At 32.0% G+C, this 23245-nt stretch overlaps 1 protein-coding gene across 1 annotated transcript; it reads right to left on the bottom strand.

Moving 5' to 3' along the window:
* Positions 1-3353: 3353 nt before the first annotated feature.
* LOC111503389 (uncharacterized) lies at positions 3354-22557 on the bottom strand. The gene is made up of 5 exons (XM_074174266.1): positions 22252-22557; positions 22085-22177; positions 11141-11402; positions 5394-5478; positions 3354-3493 (listed from the first exon to the last, which is right to left on the bottom strand). The coding sequence occupies exons 1-5, from the start codon at positions 22310-22312 to the stop codon at positions 3431-3433; spliced, it is 564 nt and encodes a 187-aa protein (XP_074030367.1). The 5' UTR covers positions 22313-22557; the 3' UTR covers positions 3354-3430.
* Between the last annotated feature and the right edge of the window lie 688 nt (positions 22558-23245).

Below are 23245 nucleotides of genomic sequence, written 5' to 3'. Positions count from 1 at the left end.
AAGATCTATTAAAGTAAGATATAAGGAACACATAGCACACTTAAAATATGGAAGACCTGAAAAATCAGCAGTCGCCCACAATATTTTGCAACAAAACCATTCCATAGACTTCAGTTCATTAAGATTAGTTAGACAAGTTAACAACAACAGGCAACTAGATGCCTATGAGAGTGTAGAAATAAGTAAACACAATAATATTATGAATAACGATGACGGACCTATATCAAAGAGCATACTATATAGCTTGTTACCTGTATGGTTTACCTGTATGGGTCACTGCAAGGCAGTGAAACCCAGAGCGCAAGCATAACGTACATATGATTAACACCAGACAGCGCTGTTTCGATCCGTCACAAGTCGTTATCAGTGGTGCCAGGCTGTCCTTAAAAGAGAGCAACACAATCGTGGTTTACCTTAACACCACTGATGACACCTATCCCATTTCTAAACATGTTCAAAAAAGAACTGAAGAAATTTGTTTTCAATGTACAAATATGATATGTAGGTATTATGTGTTTGTTACCTGTAGCTAAAATTTTCTTTCTTGAGATATCATGTCTACCTTATTGATAAACTTTAAAATGTATTCATCTGTTTGTCGTATATTTTTAATCATTCCATTATGTAACAAATACCTTTCTATCGTACCTACTGTAATAGTCATAGAAACTCCAACTGTATGAGTATAATTATAGTTCATTTTCATTAATCATTTATTACTTTCAATCATAGATTCCACTATTTTATAGGTAGATAATTATATAATTTATCAATCTATATGTTATATTTAATATATAACAATGTTTTTGTAGAAATGTTTTTAGAAATATTTCATTGAACTTATATATTTCAAGTAATTTCTATATGTATCACATCCTTTTTTACTTTATACTTTCTAGCTTAATTGCAAAATAGGATATTCTATTTCAATAAAGATCTATTTATCTATCTACCTATGAGGCGGGTGGAAATAGCGCTGTCTGATGTTATTTCATACGTGTATTGTATTTGTACTATGGTTTTTATCTAGTTGCCTTGCAGTGAAAGACGGAGAACGAATCTCGTTAGCGGGCGATGTCAAAGCCTAGCTTTGCAACTGACAGCTTTAGGGAGCCTCATTTATTTTTTTTATCGACGATCGAGTTCTCTGTCGATCCCATAGATGGCGTCGCAAGAGGAGATGTCACCAACCTCACTTACTCAGGCAGTCGAGTCCAGCAAGGCATTTGTGGTTCAGCCTAGCATCACTGATGAGACCTATGACGTGTCGTTAGCTGGAAAGCGGAACCCTTACAGATATCAGACGATTTATTCATTATCTTATTATCAAATCACTTCCAGTAATAATAAAGAATATACGTTTTTGATGTGAAAGTCTAACATAAAACAGCTAGTGACAACCTATCTCGACCATTCATACCGAAAAAACTACTGGTGCCATATTCTAAGCATAAAGTGATTAATTGAAAGCAGTGATTTGATATTCAGGATGTTGAAATTTGGAGTTATTTTCTCTAGACGAGAGGTCAAGAATAGATTCCTACGTATGTCTTAAAAAGCTCCGCTTTCGAGCTATCAAGTATACGTCAATCATTAATTACATATTGTATTGTGTATGGCGATTTATTGACGATTGAATTTGCTAAAATTGCGTAGGTTTCGCAACTCTAGCATCTTGGAATGGTTTGTTAATAATAACATTTGATTGCTGACTTAACCACTTTTGCTTAAAATAAATAAGTTTACAGAAATAATATCTAGGAAATGAATTAAATAAAAACTGTTATATGGTATATTTATTTGAACCATCTAATGTATACTTATAACATGAAAAATATTGTTTTGCATGTGTTGTAATATTATCACCAGCATAAAATATTCTGGACAACTAATTTCCTGAAGTTAGAAAAAATATCAGTTATGATTACATTCTATTTCTAAGAGTGTGTGATTAATTTTACAAAATGTTACCAACTAGATTATGCAGCACACATTATAAATGAATTTCTTGTCATTATTACCTCTACCGTCTACTAAGAGCACTTTCAACGGACAGAATAAAACAGTGCATTATTTCTATTATCAACGAATGAGATACCAACCAAATAAATCGAAATATCATCATATATACGTCCATTAGTGAATTATAACATATATAATAACAAAAACAAATCATAATAATTCTTCACAAGACTATTTCCTAAGTATACTAACTTATTAAATCAATTTCCGCGAATTGACCAACATTTTCAGTAACATCTTCATGTTATATCAAAAAGCAAGAATGTTTGATTCTCTAATTTTATTTTTGATTTGCATTCTTTTCAGAACTCTGTAGAGAATGGCTCTCTAGTAATATCTTCAAGATAGTTTTATACATTACTTTTAGTAAATTACAAAAAATGATGTTTTGGAAACACTGAACATTTTATAGATATACTAGTACTATGTTGCTGTATCGCTGCTGTTCCAATGTTTTGACAGAATCAGAATCAACGAACTTAGGCGTGCGCAGCGTTATAGAACAGTGCTTTCAAAAAAGTGTTCTACAGCGCCATCTAGTGGCAAGTTACAGAAAAATTGATAGCCTAAAAAACCTTCTCTATGAAAAATTACTTATACATGTCAAGTTGATTGGTTGAGCGATGTAGAAGTTTGTCACTTACCAACCAACAAACATCCATTTTTATATATTAGATTCACTCTCACACAACATGGTTCTCAAAGATATCAATCAAATGAAATACCTAATATGGATGTTTTCCCGGGGTTTTGAAACTGATTCTGAACCCAATTAAAACAGATTCGCCCTCAATAGACATATTCACAAATTTGCTAGCAAACTATACTGTACCTCAAAATCCCTCTTCATTCTTTCTACATGTTTGATCTGACACAACTCAGTTCTTTGAAATGATTAATTTCGTTCAAATTGAATTGATGATTAAAGAACTGATAAAAACATCCAGATCTAGCAAATTTATAGGGATCTATTCAAATTCAAGCCTCTGCGTGGGGATCTATAAACAATAAGAGATGGGAGAGTCGGTAAAATAGTGAGAAAACTGCCTAATCACAAAATGTATATTTTTTGGAATCATAAACTTATATGAACACTCACATTTTATTTTCCATAAAGCCGGTGGAGAAAATTTTTGAGAAAAATCAAAATATCATGGAACATACTACTTCTTTCAGCCAAGTATAATAAATAATGCAATTCATTGAAGAGTTTTGATATTCTATATTTGTATTTACACGTTCCTGTTGAGTTTCCCACATTTTCTTTTCTGTTAGCCATTTTAAAAATTAATTCGTCAGTGTGAAGGAAAATAAAAATTAATACAAAAAACTAAAAAATAAAATTTATTCCCATAGTTGTACGCTTTTTAAAATATAATTTATATATCTAGATAGATGTGTTAAAACATTAAGTTGTAGTTTGATCCGATAGGGTTACTAATCGAGAATATCTGGTACCTTGAAGGCGAATCTGAAAAGCAATTTTCACTAATATTATAAATGGTTCATTTCTGCCATATTTGAGCATTACTGTGCAAACATTTGACATAGCCATACTTCCGGAAAAAAAACGGTGAACTGAAGGTGTTTTTGCAATATGTTATCTTTAACAGCAGCAACAAAAAATTAAAGGACCCCCAAAATTTAGAAGTCATCAAATAATAACTTTTCAGGAATTCCAAGAATATTCAAAAAAATTACAAATATTTTTAATATTTTGCGAAATAGAAGAGGCATTTTTTCATGTACTTGATTCATGAAATCATGTACCTCAAGTCCAGTTTGACAGCACATGGAAAAGAACAAAATAATAAATATCTTGTTTGATCTTAATTCATAAAATAAAATGAGCCATTATCTGATAAGTGGTAATTATTCATTAACAATTCATTCAATAATTTTTTTCAGATTTCATTTTCTGAAATGATGAATGAAGGATTATATTTTAGAAATATTGAAGAATCGTAAAAATATAGATTTCTGAAGATGAATATATAAAATTGATTAATTCAATTTTGATGGATCCTTAGCAAATTTTTTGAATTTTCTTTTCAGTTCACGTTCACTGAGCACCTCTCTCCAACAAATAATGACTTCAATTTCAACATCCATTAGACGAACAATTATTACGAATACAAAACGCTTTTTTATCTTAAAAAAATTTAATTATATTTATTGTAGCGATATTAAATTTAGTTTTTTTATCATATTTTTTGAGATGCATTTCAATGTATCCAAGGAAAAAAAATATCTTTCTAAACCTACCCTTTCATTAGTCTGCCAAATAAATCACACTACCAAATAGATTGAACATATATATGATAATTTTCAACTATACCAACTAAACTGTCTATTAAAATATTCTCTAACTAGCAATAAACCTCGGAAATATTTCTCTCAAAACCAGAAATGGCTAAAAAAAGATGAGTAATCAATCCTTTATCGGTTTAACAAATCCCAAGATATCTGTTTCAACCAACATTTATAATAAAATAATAAAAATCATTTGAAATATTGGAGTAATTCATGTACTTGATTAATCGATATCAATATCAATATCATGCCATCATGTGAGATTCCTTATATTCGAATGTGATATCATTATATATACAATATCCAAAGGACTATATTTTTAAAGTATCACTATCAAAAAACTATTTGAAAGAATCGTGATTTTAAAAGAAACAAAAGTACAATCTTTGGTAGCACTATCAACTATGATAGTTTACTTCTCAGTTAGCAATGCATCGAGAACTTGTTATAAAGAACGAAATGGTTGAACCATGTACAACAGCAAATTCAGATTTTTATACTTTCAAGAATTAGACTTGCATAGTTACCACTTTCGTCCAACAGACCAAATATAACAACTTCTCGAAGAATGTACAAACATTATATCACAAAAAACAAATAGGGCCTGAACAAAAGTGTTTACATATAACAAAAGATAGAAAACAATGTAATGTTTTATCAGCGCAAAAAATAAGCTTCTACAAAACACTTGAGCATCAACAAATTATCAAAACCACAAATAACCCTAATATCATTTTGCAGTGAAAAACATCAAGAAAAACCAACCACATTACATTAAAAACAACGCACAATAACTGTTCCACACATTTTAAATAAAAAAAAAACAATATGAAATATCGAAGATCACATTGAACAATTTTATCTTAAAAAACCTATACCCATATACTTTTCAAAGAAATTGTGATGTGTAATGTATGTTTGAAACTTCAGATGTGAATGAAAAAGCGTTAGGCGTCACACTTATTTTCAGCACTGATTATACACACTGCATTAATTTAGATATTTATGAGAAAAGCATCATGGCGTTAGAGAGTATGATAATTCAACTCAGTGCGTGCCTTGTAGAATTTGAAGGCCACAAATCCAATAGCTACCAATCCTAAGGCGAGAACTATTCCTCCTATGAAACTGGGGCCATCAAATCTGAAAATGGAAATAATTACATTATATACAACAGAACAAAGATAGCTCATCACTGAATATTTCTAAAAGATTGTTATTGAAATAAATACAAGAAATAATATGAGGTCTGTTCAAAAAATAAGGTGACTTTTTCTCAAAAAATATTTATCTATTCATCAATTTTTATTTTGTCCCATTCAAATTAGGCCCACTCAAATATAATACACTTGTGCCAGCGTTGTTCCAATCCTAGAAACAGTTCTGAAATGCACTTTCTGAGCTCTCTCATGGATTAGGTTTTTATCTCCTCAATTGTCATAAAACACAGTCCATTCATTGGTCTCTTCAAGAACAGGAAAAAGTCGCAGGGGACAAAATCTGGTGAATACGGTGGCTGAAGCATGATTACGGTGTTGTTCTTTACCAAAAAATTACGAACAAGCAATGACCAATGAGCAGGTGCATTATCGTGATGCAAAAGCCATCAATTGTTTTTCCACAATACCGGACGTTTTCCTCATATTACGTCTCGCAAGCAGCCGCATATCTTCAAGATAATACTTCTTATTGACCATGACAAAAACTCCTGATGCATTATGCCACGGTAATCGAAGCAAACAGTGAGCAAAACCTTGACATTTGATTGAACTTTTCGGTCTTGGCTCTCCTGGACTCTTCCATTGGGACTATTGAACTTTAGTTTCAATGTCATAAACATATACCCATGATTCGTCACCAGTTATGACCCTTTGCCCAACATTCTCAAGAAAATTGCATGGCATAAGCCAATCAATATGCGACATCTCCAGCAACTTCTTTAATAGTAATTCGATGATTCTTCATAATAATTTTCTCCACTCTCCCAACATTTTCAACCGTTGTTGACGTGCTGGAGCGTCCAGGGCGTGCAAAATCATTCAAATCTTCTCGACCTTCTTGAAAATCTTGTCCCACTTGTAAACATTTTTCTGACTCAAAGTACAATCACCGTATGCCAGATGCCATTTTCAACATTTCAAGTGTATTTGAGCACTTAATTCCATTTTTTACACAAATTCTGATGTAAATTCTTTGATCCATTTTTTTTCGATAGCAGAAATTCGCCGAACCCGCAAAACACTCCTAACTTTCATGCCTCTCACCAACAAACTTTATATACTAGTGTCTGGTGACATACTGACTCATTAGAAATTTTAAACTTTCAATCATGAATTAAATACATTTTTAGCATATCATCCATTTTATAATATACCGGATAACAACGAGTGGGAGTAAGTAAAGAAAGGCATTTGAAATTCTAAATGAAGTGGCAGATATTTCTAAGTATTGTTTCTTTCAAATCGATAACATGAAAAATTTCCATTTTTTTTTCATAAATCTCAGTACAGAGTAAATGTTGTAGCCGTCTAGAATTTTTCTTTTTGTAATGCATTTCTATTTATTTCTCCGAATAGACTTCATCCCAATAGGGAATATTTAAACTTGTTAGAATGGTTTCCTGCTCGCGATTTTTTTTATATTAGACTCATTTTGAATCTAATACAATATGAAAAAGTACTTTCAACTCTGAGAAACACAATTACAATTCAAAAGTCAGTGTGAGTCAGTTGTTGACTCAATTGCACCAGAAAGATCATACTTTTTGAAGTCAAATGGTATGACAACGAGGTTAAAATACATTGTGACAAAATATATTGTTTTTTACCACTTTTATTTGTAACTAACGTTACTGCAGTTTTGTCCTATATGGACATTCTCAAACTTATACAATAAACTGAGTTTATTTGTAACTTTCATGTAACTTTTATTTGTAACTAACGTTACTGCAGTTTCGTCCTATATGGACATTCTCAAACTTATACAATAAACTGAGTTTATTGTATAAGTTTGCATTGTAAGTTTGTATTGTATAAATTAACTGAGTTTATTGTATAAGTTTGAGAATGTCCATATAGGACGAAACCGCAGTAACGTTAGTTACAAATAAAAGTTGTAAAAAACATAGAAATTTTCATTTCTCTTTTCACTATGATCTCCTACCACGTAGTAACGGCTACATCCATCAATTTATTGAACTAAGAAATGTTTTCAAGTACACGAATCGCAATAAACTAAAACTCAAAACCTCCAAAACAAAATATATGATCAACTGGTTATAAGCTATCATTCATCAACAATCTCATCATAAGATTACAAATTGCAGGTGATGTAATAGAGTTCGTAAGTGAATTCAAATACTTAGGTTTCATGGTGGATAATCGTTTATCTCTTCATGCTCATATATAGAAAAATTACTAAAAATAATATATTTTTTCTCAAGAATTTCATCTCAGCTTTCGATGTACTCATAAATTACATTATATAATTGTATAATCCAACCCCATTTTGATTATTGTGCTAGTCTTTTACACTCATTTGACGAAAATAAGGTATCAGCTTTACAAAAGTTACGGAATCGTGGAATGAGAATTATTTTACAAGTGAATAGGTATTCTAGTATATCAAACATGTTAAGTACATTGCAGTGGCTGTCTGCTTCCCAGAGACTGTACTAGTTAGCAATGATATTCATTTTCAAACTAACACATAACTTGCTTCCAACTTATTTTGAAGAATTCTGTATATTTTAATCTCAAATCCATAACCACTTAACAAGAGGAAGTAGCTCCCAAAAATTCCACTTTCCTTGAACTAATTTGATTAGTACGATGAAGTCTTTATTTTATAAAGGTTTGAATGAGTATAACAAACTCCCACTTTCGTTGAAAGATTCAATAAATGTTTTCCAATTCAAAAAAAACTCATGAACTATATAAAATATCATCCTTGATTTTCTTTTTCTGTTTGGTAATATATTTATTATGTATATCCTCATGTTGAAACCATTTTGGAATCATTGAAAAATGGTTTTTTATTATTTTTTTTCTCTCTATCATATCATCATCTTTGTTATTTATGTCAATTATTTATATATTTTTAAAATAATGTATGTTTATTAGGATGTCCTAAAGAAATCAATAAATATTACATTATATTACAAACTAATCTATACAAACAATAGTTTGTATAGATTAGTTCCTAACTGAATATCAAAATGTTCACTTATACTTCCATTTATCTAGAAATAGTTAACTGATCTATTAATGTATATTCCTTCAAATGGGCCTTAACCTGTTGGATGTATTATAATAAATAAATAAATAAATGCATAGATGTATTATAATAAATGAATAAATAGCAGAACATAAAATTTTTTATACCAACGGTTACAAAAAAAAACATCCCATATTTCAGTTCTCTATGATGGTCTGAATTGATACAAACAACCCCCTGCTGATTAAAAGAATTCAGGAAGTTACTGAAAAGAATAGTATCTGGTTGGTAGGCTGTGGTCGAATGGAGCCTGAGTACCAAACATTGTGTCTGCTACTGCGGCAGAAATCATCAGAAGAATGTGCATTGACTGCAAGGACGAAGATTATATCTTGAAGCCTCAGAAACAACTGACTGGCGAACTACATGTTCACTCATATTTATAATTTCAGAGAGCGGTGGGGGGTGATGATAGGGATGGGTGGTGATGATAGGGGTGGGCGAGATGATAGGAGTGGGCGAGATGATAGGGGTGGTAGTGGGGCTAATGGTGGAGTGTCCATACAAATGCTCACTCCTGATTGGTCTGTACTTTTGCTGGATCGTTCTGATTGGACTGCACTGTTACTAAGTACTTCAGAAAGTCGCAATATAAATATATTAAAACAAAAGATATGCCTATTGGGTGACTGGGATTATTCGCAACAACTGAGGCATTACTGAGGCGGGAGACGCAGTCTGGATCATCTCAGGTAACCTGTAACTATCCAGACCGGAATGCCATAGTAGCATACTGAAGAGATTTCACTAAGTTGACTGATATTGAGATTATCGGATATTCGAAATTTCCATCTTAATGACCGCAGCAACCTTCCCATATAAGGGCATCTATAAGCTATACCTCTATTGAACGTCGGTAAATTGAAACCAGAATAATTCTATTCGATATCTGGGCTTGGTTCTTTGCCCGAGATTTTGATGTATGTTAAATCATTTATGTAAAGTAGGAATAGAATTGGTCCGAGGACGGAGCCCTGAGGAACCCCACAATTGACTTTTTCCATACCCGAGCATTCTGTAGTTTTGACCATTTGTTTTCTTTTTGATATGTATGATTGAATCCACTGGTAGGAAAGACCCCTGAAACCATAGTAGTGAAGTTTTTGCAGCAGAATTTTATGATCAACGCAATCAAATGCTTTAGACAGATCACAAAACACTGCCGCAACCCCTTCGCCACCATTGATTCCAGTGTAAATTTCAAAAAGTGTGTGAAAAATTGCATCAGTTGTATTTCTTTTATTTTGGAATCCAAATTGTGCAGTACTTATAACTTTGTGCTTTTCTAAAAAGTTAAGGAGTCTATTTTTCACTAATTTTTCTATTATTTTCGCAATAGTGGGAATGATGGCAATTGGACGGTAGTTGGCTGAAACTTCGGGGTCCCCTCCTTTAAATAATGGAATTATTACAGAGGTTTTAAGTTGGTGAGGAAATAGACCAATATGGAAAGATTTATTAATCAGGTGAATCAGAATTGATAATGTTTCATCAGGTAGACTTTCTATAATACGGATTGATATTTCATCAATACCGGATGTTTTCTTATTTTTAATATTTGAAATAGTTATTTTCAGTTCTTAGAGATCACTGTCATACAAAATGAAAGTTTCATTAATTTGATGATATTTTATATGAATAAAAGGATCTTCTATGGGATTTAGACTATTACTAAGCTGATTAGCAATTGTACAAAAGTAATTGTTTAAAATATCCGGGGAAATAGGTATTTCATTTATCTTGCACTGGTGACCCCTGAGGTCATTAATTATTTGCCAAGTTTCTTTACTTTTGTTTTCAGCTTGAATTATTTTATTTTTATAGTGGATTTCTTTAGCAAGTTTAATAGTGTGCCTGTAAATTGAACGATATTTCAAGAAATAATTGTGAAATTCATTGTCATTTGTAAATTTTCTCAAATAATGTAGACATCGTAAATTTATGGATGAAGTTTTTATGCCCTCAGTGAGCCATTTTTTTTTATGTTTCAACTTTTTCACGGGGAATGACTCATCAAAAGCGATTAAAAGATAATTATAGAACTCCGTAAATTGGTTTTGATCATCTAGAGATAGAATGTTGTTCCACTTTATATCAGAGCATAATAGATTGAACCTATTACAGTTTCTCTTGCTATATATTCTACCAAATTCAGTTCTTTTTTTATTATGACAAGAGTTTAATTTTAGTGAGCACAATATAGCCTCATGATCAGAGAGACCTGAGGGAATTACATTGCATGTTGCAGTGTCTGGGAAATTTGTACAAACATAGTCAATAGTGGTACAGGAATATTGTGAAACGCGTGTTGGTGAATTTAAGTGCATCATGAGATTAAATGAATTCAATAAATTGATTAAATGTTGTGTATGGGGTGCATTAGAATCAGCAAAGTTAATATTGAAATCTCCTGTTAAAATAATAAAGGATGAAATTGGCAATTTTTCAAGCATAAGCTCTAAATTATTGAAAAACAAATGCACATCTGAGGATGGTGCTCTATAAAGACATTCAAATATTTCAGTCTTACCTTCTTTCCGGTTCAGGCTTAACCGTGGTAGAAGCAGGTGGTTTAACAGTGGTAGTGGGTGAAGATGTTGGTGCTGTAGTTGATGCAGGCGTCGTGGGGGGAGTAATAGGACTGGTACTTGGAGCAACGGTGGTAGAGTTTGTAGGGATCGGTGTAGTTGCATTAGGTGTAGTGGGAGGTAGAGTACTTGTCGATGTGGGGATAGAAGAATGTGTTGTAGTCGGAGGGGATGGAGTAGTAATATTTGGTGGCAAGGTTGGTTCTGAAATGAAGCAAAAATACATTTAGTTCAAGTACTAGATGAATAATCAAATAGTTCAATCATATTATTCAGTTATTCATTTATTTAATCGCATCAAGCTCATTTCAAACTTTATTTGACAATACAGAATTTCAGACCTCTCTCTAATGAAAAATTAAATTGTAGATAGGTGGATTTTTAAATAAGTCACTAAATTTCAATGAACATGTAACATATTTCGAAAAAAATCCCTGAAAAATTATACGTTTATCAGGAATAGGAAAAACGACAAATGAAACAAAATTCAATATTTTTATATCCATCATAGAGCCTTATTTTAAATATTGTTCAACAATTTTGTTCTCAATAAATAAGATGCATATTTCTCACAGATTACAGTATAGTGCCCAGAGAGTTATTTAACAAAGATATTCATATATGAATTAATAATAATAACAATAATTGTCTTTATTCATAGACATAATATGAAAATGAAATACAAAAATTTAGAACAATAATTAAGGGTCAATGAAAAGGTGAAGTATCAGCCTAGGCTGCTTTTCAACTTAACCTAAGTATAAGTATATGCTTCCTGAATATCTCATAGATAAAATACAATTCTCAAGTAACAGCCACTCATATAATACGAGGTATTCAAGTGATATCTAATTAAAAAGATATAACACAAGTTTTGGGCAAACTTAATTATTCTCTGAAGTTCTGTAAGTAGCCAGTAGAAATAAAAAAGTGAAAATTTGGTAAAATTTAAAAAAAAGTGTAAACAATAACATTGGTTTTTAAGTTACACATTCATTAAAATATTTATTCTTGACATTTTTATCATATAGATTCAGGGTGGTATGTTATTTGATAGTTGTATTCAATAGCTTTAGAGCTGAATAAACTTATTATTATTATTTCAAGCCTTGAAGGTTGCGCTTTCGAGCCTCGTTTAACATCATCAAACAATAACCCCTCTCCCCACACTGTGAACTAAGTGATCATTGGGTCCAAGAATCATGTGACATCAGCAGATGCAATGCGTCAAAAATGACGCATTGCATCTGCACTGCAAGATTGAACGTAAGAGAGAAAATTGAAATTGTACGCCTTTCGGGAGATGACGTTAGAAGTGCTAGAGAGGTTTGTAGAGTATTTAATGAGATACATCCAGATCGTCCTCGTATTAGCTGCGGTACGGTAAATAAAATAAATAAAATATTCAATGAAACTGGTGCAGTATCAAAAATGATGTTAAAAAGTAATCCAGTACAAAGACGAAACAGTAATGACAGGAATGATCAAATCATTTTAGATTATTTCGGAAATAATCCTAATGCCAGTAACCACCAGGAATGCCACTTTAGATTTGAATATTCCACGAGAAACTATTCGGAGATGTCTTAAGGCGAAGAATATTAAACCTTTCAAGCCAAAATTTTTACACACACTTCAAGAAGGCGACGAAGCAAGACGCCTGGAATATTGTTTATGGGCCCAAGGGGAATATTTAAACAATAGAAATTTCCTAAAAAATATTTTATATACCGACGAAGCCACTTTCACTACAAATGGAGTAGTGTCATCACAGAATTGTCGCTATTGGTCAGCGGATAATCCTAACTGGGTAATAAACTGTAAAAGCCAGTATTCCCAAAAAATCGACGTCTGGCATGGGATATTGAACGAACGAATTATTGGTCCTTTCTTTTTTGAGGAAAACATTAATGCGCAGAGGTTTCTAGAATTTTTAAACACAGAGTTTTGGGATGCTATTCACGAGCTGCCAATCAATGAACGATCAAATTTAATTGTCCAGTTAGATGAGTGTTCAGTTTATTATGCCACAGCTGTGAGGCAATGGCTTAACGAACATTTTCCAAACCGATGGATAGGCCGTGGTAGTCCGTTTATAGAGTGGCCACCCAGATCTCCAGACCTCACAGTTTTGGACTTTTTTCTCTGGGGACTTCTCACACAAAAGGTTTACAAAAACCGCTCAAGAGATAGAAATGAACTTTGTGCAAGAATTCGACAGGTATGTGCAGATATTAGCCCTCAAGAACTAAGGAACGTAATCAGAAACATTCATAAGCGCTACGACACATGTATCGAAATACGTGGTGGATTAGTAGAGGCTACTAGAATATGAGTTAGAATTAATTGTTGCACTGAATCGAAACATTTCAATAATTAGTTATTAGTTACGTTTATTAAAATTTTTTGCTTCATTGTTAGTTGAATTGTGTGAATGTAATTCCGTTATTTTCATTAAAAATATTTACGCTATTTGTTTTTTTTTTTCATCTGGCGGCACTTTATTGTTGAAATCATAAAAAAAATGATATATTGTGACTATTAGCTGTGTGAGTTTTCGAATTTTTGAGTTCTCATAACTTCGTTAATAATGAATATTTTTTCATGAAATTTTGGTCACACCTATTTAGAGGCACTCTGAATTCAGTGGCGTAGTGATTTTTTCAATAAAAAAATCGCTAATAAAAAATCCCGATTTTCGACTAAGAAAAAATATGGTAGTATGCCCTGAAACTTTAATAAACATTTCAAATTTTGTCCCAAGGTAGACCTTTTAGTACTTGACATTTCAAAAAAAATTATTAAAATCGATTAACAACTTCAAAGTTTAGGGGGTTGTTTCCATTAAAAATGGGTCACACTGTATATTTAAGGTTATCAGTGAAAAGTACCTACATTGTTACTTTATGGATCCTTCGCAATTTCATAAAAAGTTGAAACATTTTTACCCTTATTATTGATGATCATGTTCATGGATTTGAAACGTTTTACTGAATACAACAAAATTCATTATGCATTCGCCGTTATAATTCTCATAATTTGTTGTAGTACATTGAATGATTTTACCCAATCAAATCTACATTCATAGTTTTTGTATTGATTTATATCAGAGCGATCAAACATATTTACTGCTATGTAATTATAATCTCTAGTTATTGGATCGATAGATAAGCCATCAATCTACAAAAAAAAATATAATATCTGAGATAATATCACATAAATTTGTGACAGAATTTTCGAGGTTAATTACAGAACACCAATTTCCTACTATTTCAATTCTGCTTCCCTTGGTTCTTACAACTTTATTTTATAATCTTGGCTTATTCAAATGTTTTTGTGATTATTTTAGAGTCTCTTGGTCTTCCTTACATAAATCATTCAAAATGGAAATATTTCTTCTCTCAAGTTTTTTTTTTAGTTTTGACAACTCAACAAAAAACTACTGAAAGATTACTTTAATAATTAGAAACGCACTAACGTTTCGAATTAACCAATAGTTTAAATCATGGGATCCGTCTATGGACTCATTAGTAAAATTGAGAACTCGTTTTCTTTTCTTTGTTTTTGACAAAAAAAGAATTTTACAATCACAGAGCTGTTTGTCAAGTTTTTTCAATTTGTGAATATTATTCACATCATTCACGGTGCATTCCGGTTAAAATGGGCCACCCTAAATAAGTCATTTGATATCAATACTGTAAAAAAATCGTGAAACACGTCCACTTCATTTTTCAGGGAACACATTTCTACGTAAAAATTATTCCTTGTCAGTCAAAACCCCCATAACACCCACATTTTTGACATTACAAAGATAAGCAATGTGACAAACATTTATAATTTTTAACGGTATATTACAACTACAAAAGTGAAACGAAACAGATAAATTTACTTTCTCATATGTTCAAAATGAGCACCTACAACACATACAATGTATGAACGCGCTCGTTTTCTGTCTTACATTTCGAAGAATATCAGGTGTTAGTAGCCTACACCTGGTAATTTCTTCCTATAAATTATCTACAGTAGTTGGTATCTACAGTAGTTGGCTGTGTACAGTTTATTTTTGACTTCAACCATCGCCACAGAAAAAAGTCTAGTCGAATCTAAAGTTCTAAATAGCTTCTTATTCCATTCCATCGACCCAATAGAGGATCTAATAGACCGAATGGAGGATCTAACTGGAAGGCATTGTTATTCTTCACCACTTAGGTTTGCTTAAAAAAAGAATGTATATGATGGATATAATAATGATTGAAAGAAATCATAGATATCTGTGATTTCGATTGATTTCAAGTATTCATCTTTTTTTCCAACCACATTCTTCAGGAGGTATAATTTGCATGTAAACTCTTCTTATATGTTATTGATCGTTGACATTTATATAATACTAGCTTTATCACGCGGCTTCGCTCACATTTATGCCATTAAATAAGTGTCCGTACAATAGAAATGAATCAATATGAGAACTATATTTTAATGCTTGGCTGGGTTTATCAATTTTTAAAAATTATTACATACCATGAAGTTTCGAAAATTTAAAATATGCTTTATTGAATTGCAACAACAAATGTTAAAATATATTTCACTGTAACAAAAATAAATATAAATATATATAAACAAATATAAATATACTTCACCACTTAGGTTTGCTTTAAAAAATAATGTATTTGATGGATATATTATATGTTTCTAAAACAGTTTTTAGAAATTTGCATCATTTCAATTGATTTCAAGATTCATCTTTTTTTCCAACCCCATTCTTCAGGAGATATAATTTGCATGTAAACTCTTCTTATATGTTATTGATCATTGACATTTATATAATACTAGCTTTATCACGCGGCTTCGCTCACATTTATGCCATTAAATAAGTGTCAATACAATAGAAATGAATCAATATGAGAACTATATTTTAATGCTTGGCTGGGTTTATCAATTTTTAAAAATTATTACATACGATGAAGTTTCGAAAATTTAAAATATGCTTTATTGAATTGCAACAACAAATGTCAAAATACATTTCACTGTAACAAAAATAAATATTTTTAACTTTTTTATCTTACATAAAAAATATTCATTTTGAATAAAAAGTAACTATCCTATGTTACTTCTAATACATCCAAGAACATGTGTACAAAATTTCATGATGATCGGTTGAGTAGTTTTCGCGTGAAACCCAAACAAACTTACATTCGCATTTATAATATTAGTAGGGATAGGAAGTTGAGAGTATTGCAATAAAAAATATTATTATTATTATTATTTTGCCTCATCATCTGTCGTATGTAACTAACTGATTTCTAGTGTCTTCAGAGATATACCAAATTGAAATTCAATCCTGTATGATAAATACAGCAGCTAGGAACTCGACAGCAGCTAGCAGACTTAGTAGGCATTTCAATAAGAGTGGTACATCATATATTACCTCAAAATTTGCACATGAGAAAGCTGTGTGCAAGATGGGTACCGCGTTTGCTCACACTCGAGCAAAAACAGTGTCGTGAAGATATTTCAATTGAATGTCTAGCGAGGAAGTTTCACAGCAACAAAGCAGAATTCTTGCGTCGTTTCATAACCATAGATGAAACATGAATCCATCACTTTACACTCGAGACAAAAGAACAATCAAAACAGTGGACTCAAAAAGGAGAACCGGCTTTAAAGAAGGCGAAGACCGTTTCATCTGCAGGCAAGGTCATGGCATTGGTTTTTGGGATGCGTGTGGGAAAATTTTCATTGACCATCTTAAAAAAGGTAAAACTGTCAACAGCAAGTATTATGCGATCTTATTGCAACGTTTGTGTAAAGAAATCAAGCAAAAACGACTGCAGCTGGCTAATAAAAAAGTGTTTTGTTTCATCGAGACAATGCACCAGCACACAAATCCATTATCGCAATGACCAAACTCAACGAATTAAAGTTTGAATTACTACCTCATGCACCCTATTCGCCAGATTTAGCCCCTCAAACTATTTTCTGTATCCAAACTTGAAAAAATGGCTAAGAATCAATGTCAGCAGTTAATGGCTATTTTGAGGAGCAAAAGGGTTCTTATTATAGAAACGGTATCAAACTTATTGAACGTCACTGGGAAAAGTGTATAGAGCTGCAAGGAAACTATATTGGAAAATGAATAAAAAATTTTCCAAAATTTTTGTTTTCTTTGTTAGGCCGGGTACTTCTAGAACCACCCTTATAGCTTGTGAGAATATGATTAGTACTTCTATCAAAAAGTACTTCTTCGTTTGGTTTTTCAACAATGAGTATCAACTGATCCACTTCCAAATAATTATTAAAAAATTTAATTTTTTCTTTTGTTGCAAAGAGCAAATGTAGTATCCCATCCGTGAGTGCATGAATGAAGAAGAGACTTTTTGTTGTAATAATAATAATATATTTCAGTAACATGGTTTTCGTCGAATAAACTCACAAGGCATTATTTTCAAGGGGTTTAAAAAATCATTTCTTTATCATCATCATCATAATATTAACCTTCTGTTAGAATTACATCATCTAGAGCCATAGTTGTTACGTAAAATCTAATGTATTGTTTTTAAACTAATCAATATTCAATGGTCAATATTAATAATGAAGATATTTTTCAAATGAGCCACACAAAAATGAATAGTCAGACACTACACTAACTGGTGTGGCATAGCGTGGTATTCCATGAACATGAAATGAATGAGTACTATTTTGATCATTTATAATTTGATTTCAAAACAAGATATATCAATAGACAGCTATTTCAGCTCGTTTGGGAATCATCAGTACCAGGCAGGCAGTCCTAGATTGAAGACAAATTGTGAAAAACCAAAACGAGTACTTGATAAAAATTGCTAAGTGAACTCAGAGAAGAACTAAATGAAACCACCTATTGGTGTGTCACCCAAGTTTGCTTCCCAAGTTGGTGGTTTAACCAATATTTAAAACCGACAACTGTGTTAGCTGAAATTTGGGAAGCTCTCGTAAAATACAATATATATACAACATTTTATCATGCATATTTTTCAAACAATATAAATAATTTTGTTCCTTAAGTTTTCTGATTTCAAATAATATAGAAAAACAAAAATTGGAAAAAACATCAAAATCGAAGCTACTTCTGAGGACTTCCAAAGAAAATAGTTCATTAATTTGACTGATAAGTGAAATCGACAGGCGCTACAAATACATTTTTGGGTATAACTATTGACGAAAAACTAAATTGGGAATGATTTTTTTATTTAGGTAATTATCAAGAAATTTTGTTGTGACCTGAACTTTGAGTTCATTATTTCACTAATTGTACTCGCTGTTTCTTTGCAGTGCTGTTGTAAATGAAATTCCATTTCTTTTCTCAACATTTAGAAACAAATTGTTCTTTGAAAACCAGTGACTTTCTTTGTCTAACAGATTACTTGTCTTTATAATTATAGTCTGGATTGCTGTAACTTGACACATTTGCATCATCAGTATAATCAGTGATTCGACAAAAATTACCGTCATTATTAGAATTTGTAAAATATCATTCATCAAAATAATGAGTAACATAGTAGCAGTCACTGTTCACCATGGAATGTGCTCTGTTTCTATTGTTTAAATACCATTTCTATATATCTTTTATTGGTTTGTCATGTATGTCTTACTCAGTTGTCAGTTGCCAAAGTATGAATACACTATCCATGATAATAATTATAGAATTTTCACAATAAATAAGACTGTTTTTACTTATCTTTCTCATATATAACTCCGTATTGAGAGAATCTGTGAAAGAAAATATTAAATGATTCGACTCTAGTTTACCTTTGATAATTATGGTTTGAGTTTTCTGTTGATATAACAGATAAATTTTCCCATCTAAGGAAAGTTTAATAAGAACAACCCTAAGTCACTTAGGGTTGTTCTCATTAAAAATAAAAGAGCTGAATCACTGCATTCATGATCAGCAAGATCTAGATATCCAAATGTCATTAATTTATCCATTGAGTTACTTATCTAAAAAAAAAGGGGCACAACAGTATAACTGATATTCAATTTCCAGAAGTCTCAAGGGATCTTGTAATAAATCTTTCAACAAAATGGATTAGTAAACTAGTCATCAAATGAAGTAGTTAATTTACCAGTGAACTATTAATTTTTAAAACTCATGGGATTAACCATACAGGATGTAACTGAATAAGTGTAAAACATTCAAGGAGGTGATTCCTCATCGAAAAAAATATAGTATCTTTCATATAAAGAAACTTCATTGGAGCATCCCTTGTTAAGATACAGTCCTTTAAAGGGGGCACATAAAATTTGTAGGTATAACAATTTTTTTCACAAGCACTGAAAAAGATACAATAATGAAATTAACCTGACGTTTTGTACTACCAAAAAGACACTTAGCCAGTAATTTATTAGGTTTACCCCATGGTTGTAAGGGGTGGAAAACGCAACCCTTAAAATTTATTTCCAGTGTAACTTTTTGTCTTATTATTTGTTTACCATTTGAAAATTTATTTCCGATAGACTGTTTCATTATAAACAAAAAATGTCTCTTGAGTTTTTTGCCCAAAATAAACCAGTTCGCAGCAAAAATTTATTTTACGAACAACTGCAGAGATACATTGTCATAAATGCGAACTGGATTTATTGTTATTTTGTAGTTAGTACCTGCATTAAACGATTAAAGGGTAATAAACAAAACTAATTTATTAATAACAAAACACACATGTAGAAATCATAGTAAATGTCTACCTTCAGACATTACGCATGCGTCTAGACGTCGGCGCATTGAGCCACATATTCGCTCAAATATTCCTGGAGTCTCTCTGATTGCCCTGCATGCATCGATGATGCGGTTTCTTAAGTCCTCTACATCGCGAACAGGAGTAAGATAAACCAAATGCTGTAAATGGCCCCAAATAGAGAAATCGAGATGATTGAGATCCGGGAATCTAGCGGGCCAGTTCTGTGGTCCTCCTCGACCTATCAATTGATTTCCATATGTTTCAGTTAAATGGTGACGTGCTAGTTGACTAAAATGGCCGGGAGCCCCATCATGCATAAAAAACATATCCCTTCTGACGCCCAAAGGAACTTCCTCCAGCAGTACTAAATGCACTTCTCTTAAAAATTGAACGTATGCCTCACCATTTAATCGAGGAGGTAGAAAATGAGGCCCCATTAAATCATCCCCAATAACTCCGAGCCACACGTTAAGAGAAAACCGTTCTTGATGGTTAGTTTCGACAATAGCGTGAGGGTTTTCATTAGCCCATATGTGGTAATTATGAAAATTGATAATCTTGTCCAGAGAAAAACTACATTCGTCTGTGAATTCTATCGTCTTAATAAAGTCACAATTTCTTCTAATCATTTCCAGCATCCAATTGCAAAATTCAAGACGGTTCGGAAAGTCTCGCGGTAACACTGCCTGTACTTGTTGCAGATGGCAAGGGTATAAGAGTTGTTCCTTTAAAATTCGAAATAAGATCAACATTTAGCTGGAAAGCAATCTTTTTAGTACTGGTAGTAGGTTGTTCTTCAATCAAATTAAGTACTGCTTTCTCAAGCTATGGTGTTCGTAATTTTTGATGGCGACCACAATCCTGCGTTCTTTTGTTGAATGAACCATATTCTCGTAATCGTTGATGAAGTCAAGCAAATATCCTATGTGAAAGATGCTGCCGTTGAGGATACATTTCATCAAATCTTCTAGAAGCTTCTAACCCATTCCCCTGTGACAGACCGTAAACGCAATGCATATCAGCCATTTCCTCATTTGTGTATGCCATTTTAAAAACAAGTGAATTATTAAAGTAACAAATTAAGAACAGAACAACAACACACAATTAGTCATAATTCAATTTCGAAAATTCACAAACTGACAGCGTCATATCAATTTAATTGTCACTATCGCTAATAGCGACCTACTAGATAGATTAGTTTCGTATTTTCGCATTTATGACGATGTATAAGTAGACGAGGTAGATATATTGAACATTTACTATGACTATGACATGTTGTGTGTTTTGTTATTAATAAATTAGTTTTGTTTATTACTCTTTAATCGTTTAATGCAGGTACTAACTACAAAATAACAATAAATCCAGTTCGCATTTATGACGATGTATCTCTGTAGTTGTTCGTAAAATAATTTTTTGCTGTGAACTGGTTTATTTTGGGCAAAAAATCCAAGAGACATTTTTTGTTTAGAATAAAACAGTCTATCGGAAATACATTTTTAAATGGTAAACAAATAATAATACAAAAAGTTACATTGGAAATACATTTTAGGGGTTAGGTTTTCCACCCCTTACAACCATGGGGTAAACCAAATAAATTTCTGGCTAAGTGTCTTTTTGGTAGTACAAAACGTCAGGTTAATTTCAATATTGTAACTTTTTTAGTGCTTGTGAAAAAAATTGTTATACAAATTTTATGTACCCCCTTCAAGGTGCTGTATCTTAACAAGGGATGCTCCAATCAAATTTCTTTATATGAAAGATCCTATCTTTTTTTCGATGAGAAATCACCTCCTCAAATGTTTTACACTTATTTAGTTACACCCTGTATAACTAATATTCTATTTCCAGAAATCCCAAGGAATTACTTGTGAATCATTATCTTTTTTATCACACTAACTTGTGAAGTAATTAATAAATAGGGGATTCCCACAATATTGGTCCATAGGTTATTCAGATTTTTTTCTACAAAATATTTCATTAGAGATCATCAAAGGAGGAAAATCCATTCTCCTTATTCATGTATAAAGGAGGTGACTGAAGTTATTCATTTCTATGAAAGACTAAAATGTATATTTCAACCAATCATGAGTAGATTCTTAAACTTGACTCCAACAAGGATATTTCCTGGTAGGCAAAAATGATTAAGTACAAGTTTTCATAAAAAATACTCACGTGGAGGAACTATTGTAACCACATCTATGACTGAAGGAATATCCGTATGGTTTTTGCCGTTGATATCAATATCATCTTGGATCTTTGACCCATCTAAAACACATACAAGAAATGATGTAAAATATATGATAAAATAACCTTAATAAAATATCTTTAAAAATACTCACTTTGTTGGGAGGAAAACGCACTAATTGAAACAATAAATGAAATTAACAGAGAGTACTTCATCTTAGCCTCTGGACTTTTTTGTTTGCCTCGGCAAAATATGACGCAGAAGAAAATAAACAGTCAGAACGTGTGAATGCTTGAATGAAAGCCCGACAGGGTCAAATCTAGATAGAAATAATATATTATTTCCCAAAAGTCTTAAAATCACAACTAGCAAAAATAGATCGAAAAAAAAAAGATAACTTCAATAGCAAAAGTTCAGGAACAGTTGAAAAAACAAGTAGAACAATGACAGTGACGCAGTTGACACAATCAGAGTTGCCAGCGGAATTACCTCAGAGGGAGTTCCGCTACTGTAGCGGAATTTACTCGATGGTAGCGGCGTAGCGGATTTAAACAGAAAGTAGCGAAATTTTCTACAAATAATCAATATTGAAATAAATATGGAAGGAGAAGAGGCAGTGAACAGCACTCGAAGCTGATAGCTGACAATTGAATTCACAGTAAATACGTTATAGTCTTAGTAGCTGAGGCCATATTTTTGGATATTTTCATAACTATCATGAACCATATACCCTCCAATATCTTGAAACTAAAAGTCTCGACTGTCTCAAGTATTATGAATTATATGGAACAAATTACACTGCAAATGGAAGATAGCTCATCTAATTGTAGCTCGAGCGAAAGAGCTATCGCAGTTGAAATTGACGGGAATGGGACATATTAAAAAAATACCAAAAGTTTCGAAAACAAACTTTTTCTCCACATAGGTTGTCTGATTCCAATTCGGAAGGATGGATTATATCTGTCGCGAATGATCGTTCAAGAGCTCAGTGTGACCATACGTACGTGAACAAATTGATATTTATTTTTACTTTTCAAAATCATCATTTTCAGCTAAGAAATATTTGGTCAAGACGACAGCTTTCAAAAATTACATGCTGCAATTTTAGAAAGTTAAGTAACATCTACTGAGTAGCGCAGTTGAAAATT

Source organism: Leptinotarsa decemlineata, unplaced genomic scaffold (genome assembly GCF_025532065.1).
Source record: "Leptinotarsa decemlineata unplaced genomic scaffold, Ldec_3_MD MMD2_tig00000576_RagTag_RagTag, whole genome shotgun sequence".
Taxonomy (NCBI): Eukaryota; Metazoa; Arthropoda; class Insecta; order Coleoptera; family Chrysomelidae; genus Leptinotarsa; species Leptinotarsa decemlineata.
This window is presented reverse-complemented; position numbering and strand designations above follow the sequence as displayed.

Excerpts from the sequence above, each read along its gene's own strand:
- LOC111503389 (XM_074174266.1), bottom strand. The coding sequence starts at position 22,312 with ATGAAGTACTCTCTGTTAATTTCATTTATTGTTTCAATTAGTGCGTTT. Across the intron at positions 22,178-22,251 it reads TGCGTTTTCCTCCCAACAAA|ATGGGTCAAAGATCCAAGAT; the intron begins GTGAGTATTTTT and ends TATGTGTTTTAG. Across the intron at positions 3,494-5,393 it reads TGGCCTTCAAATTCTACAAG|ATTCGCCTTCAAGGTACCAG; the intron begins GCACGCACTGAG and ends ATTGCTTTTCAG.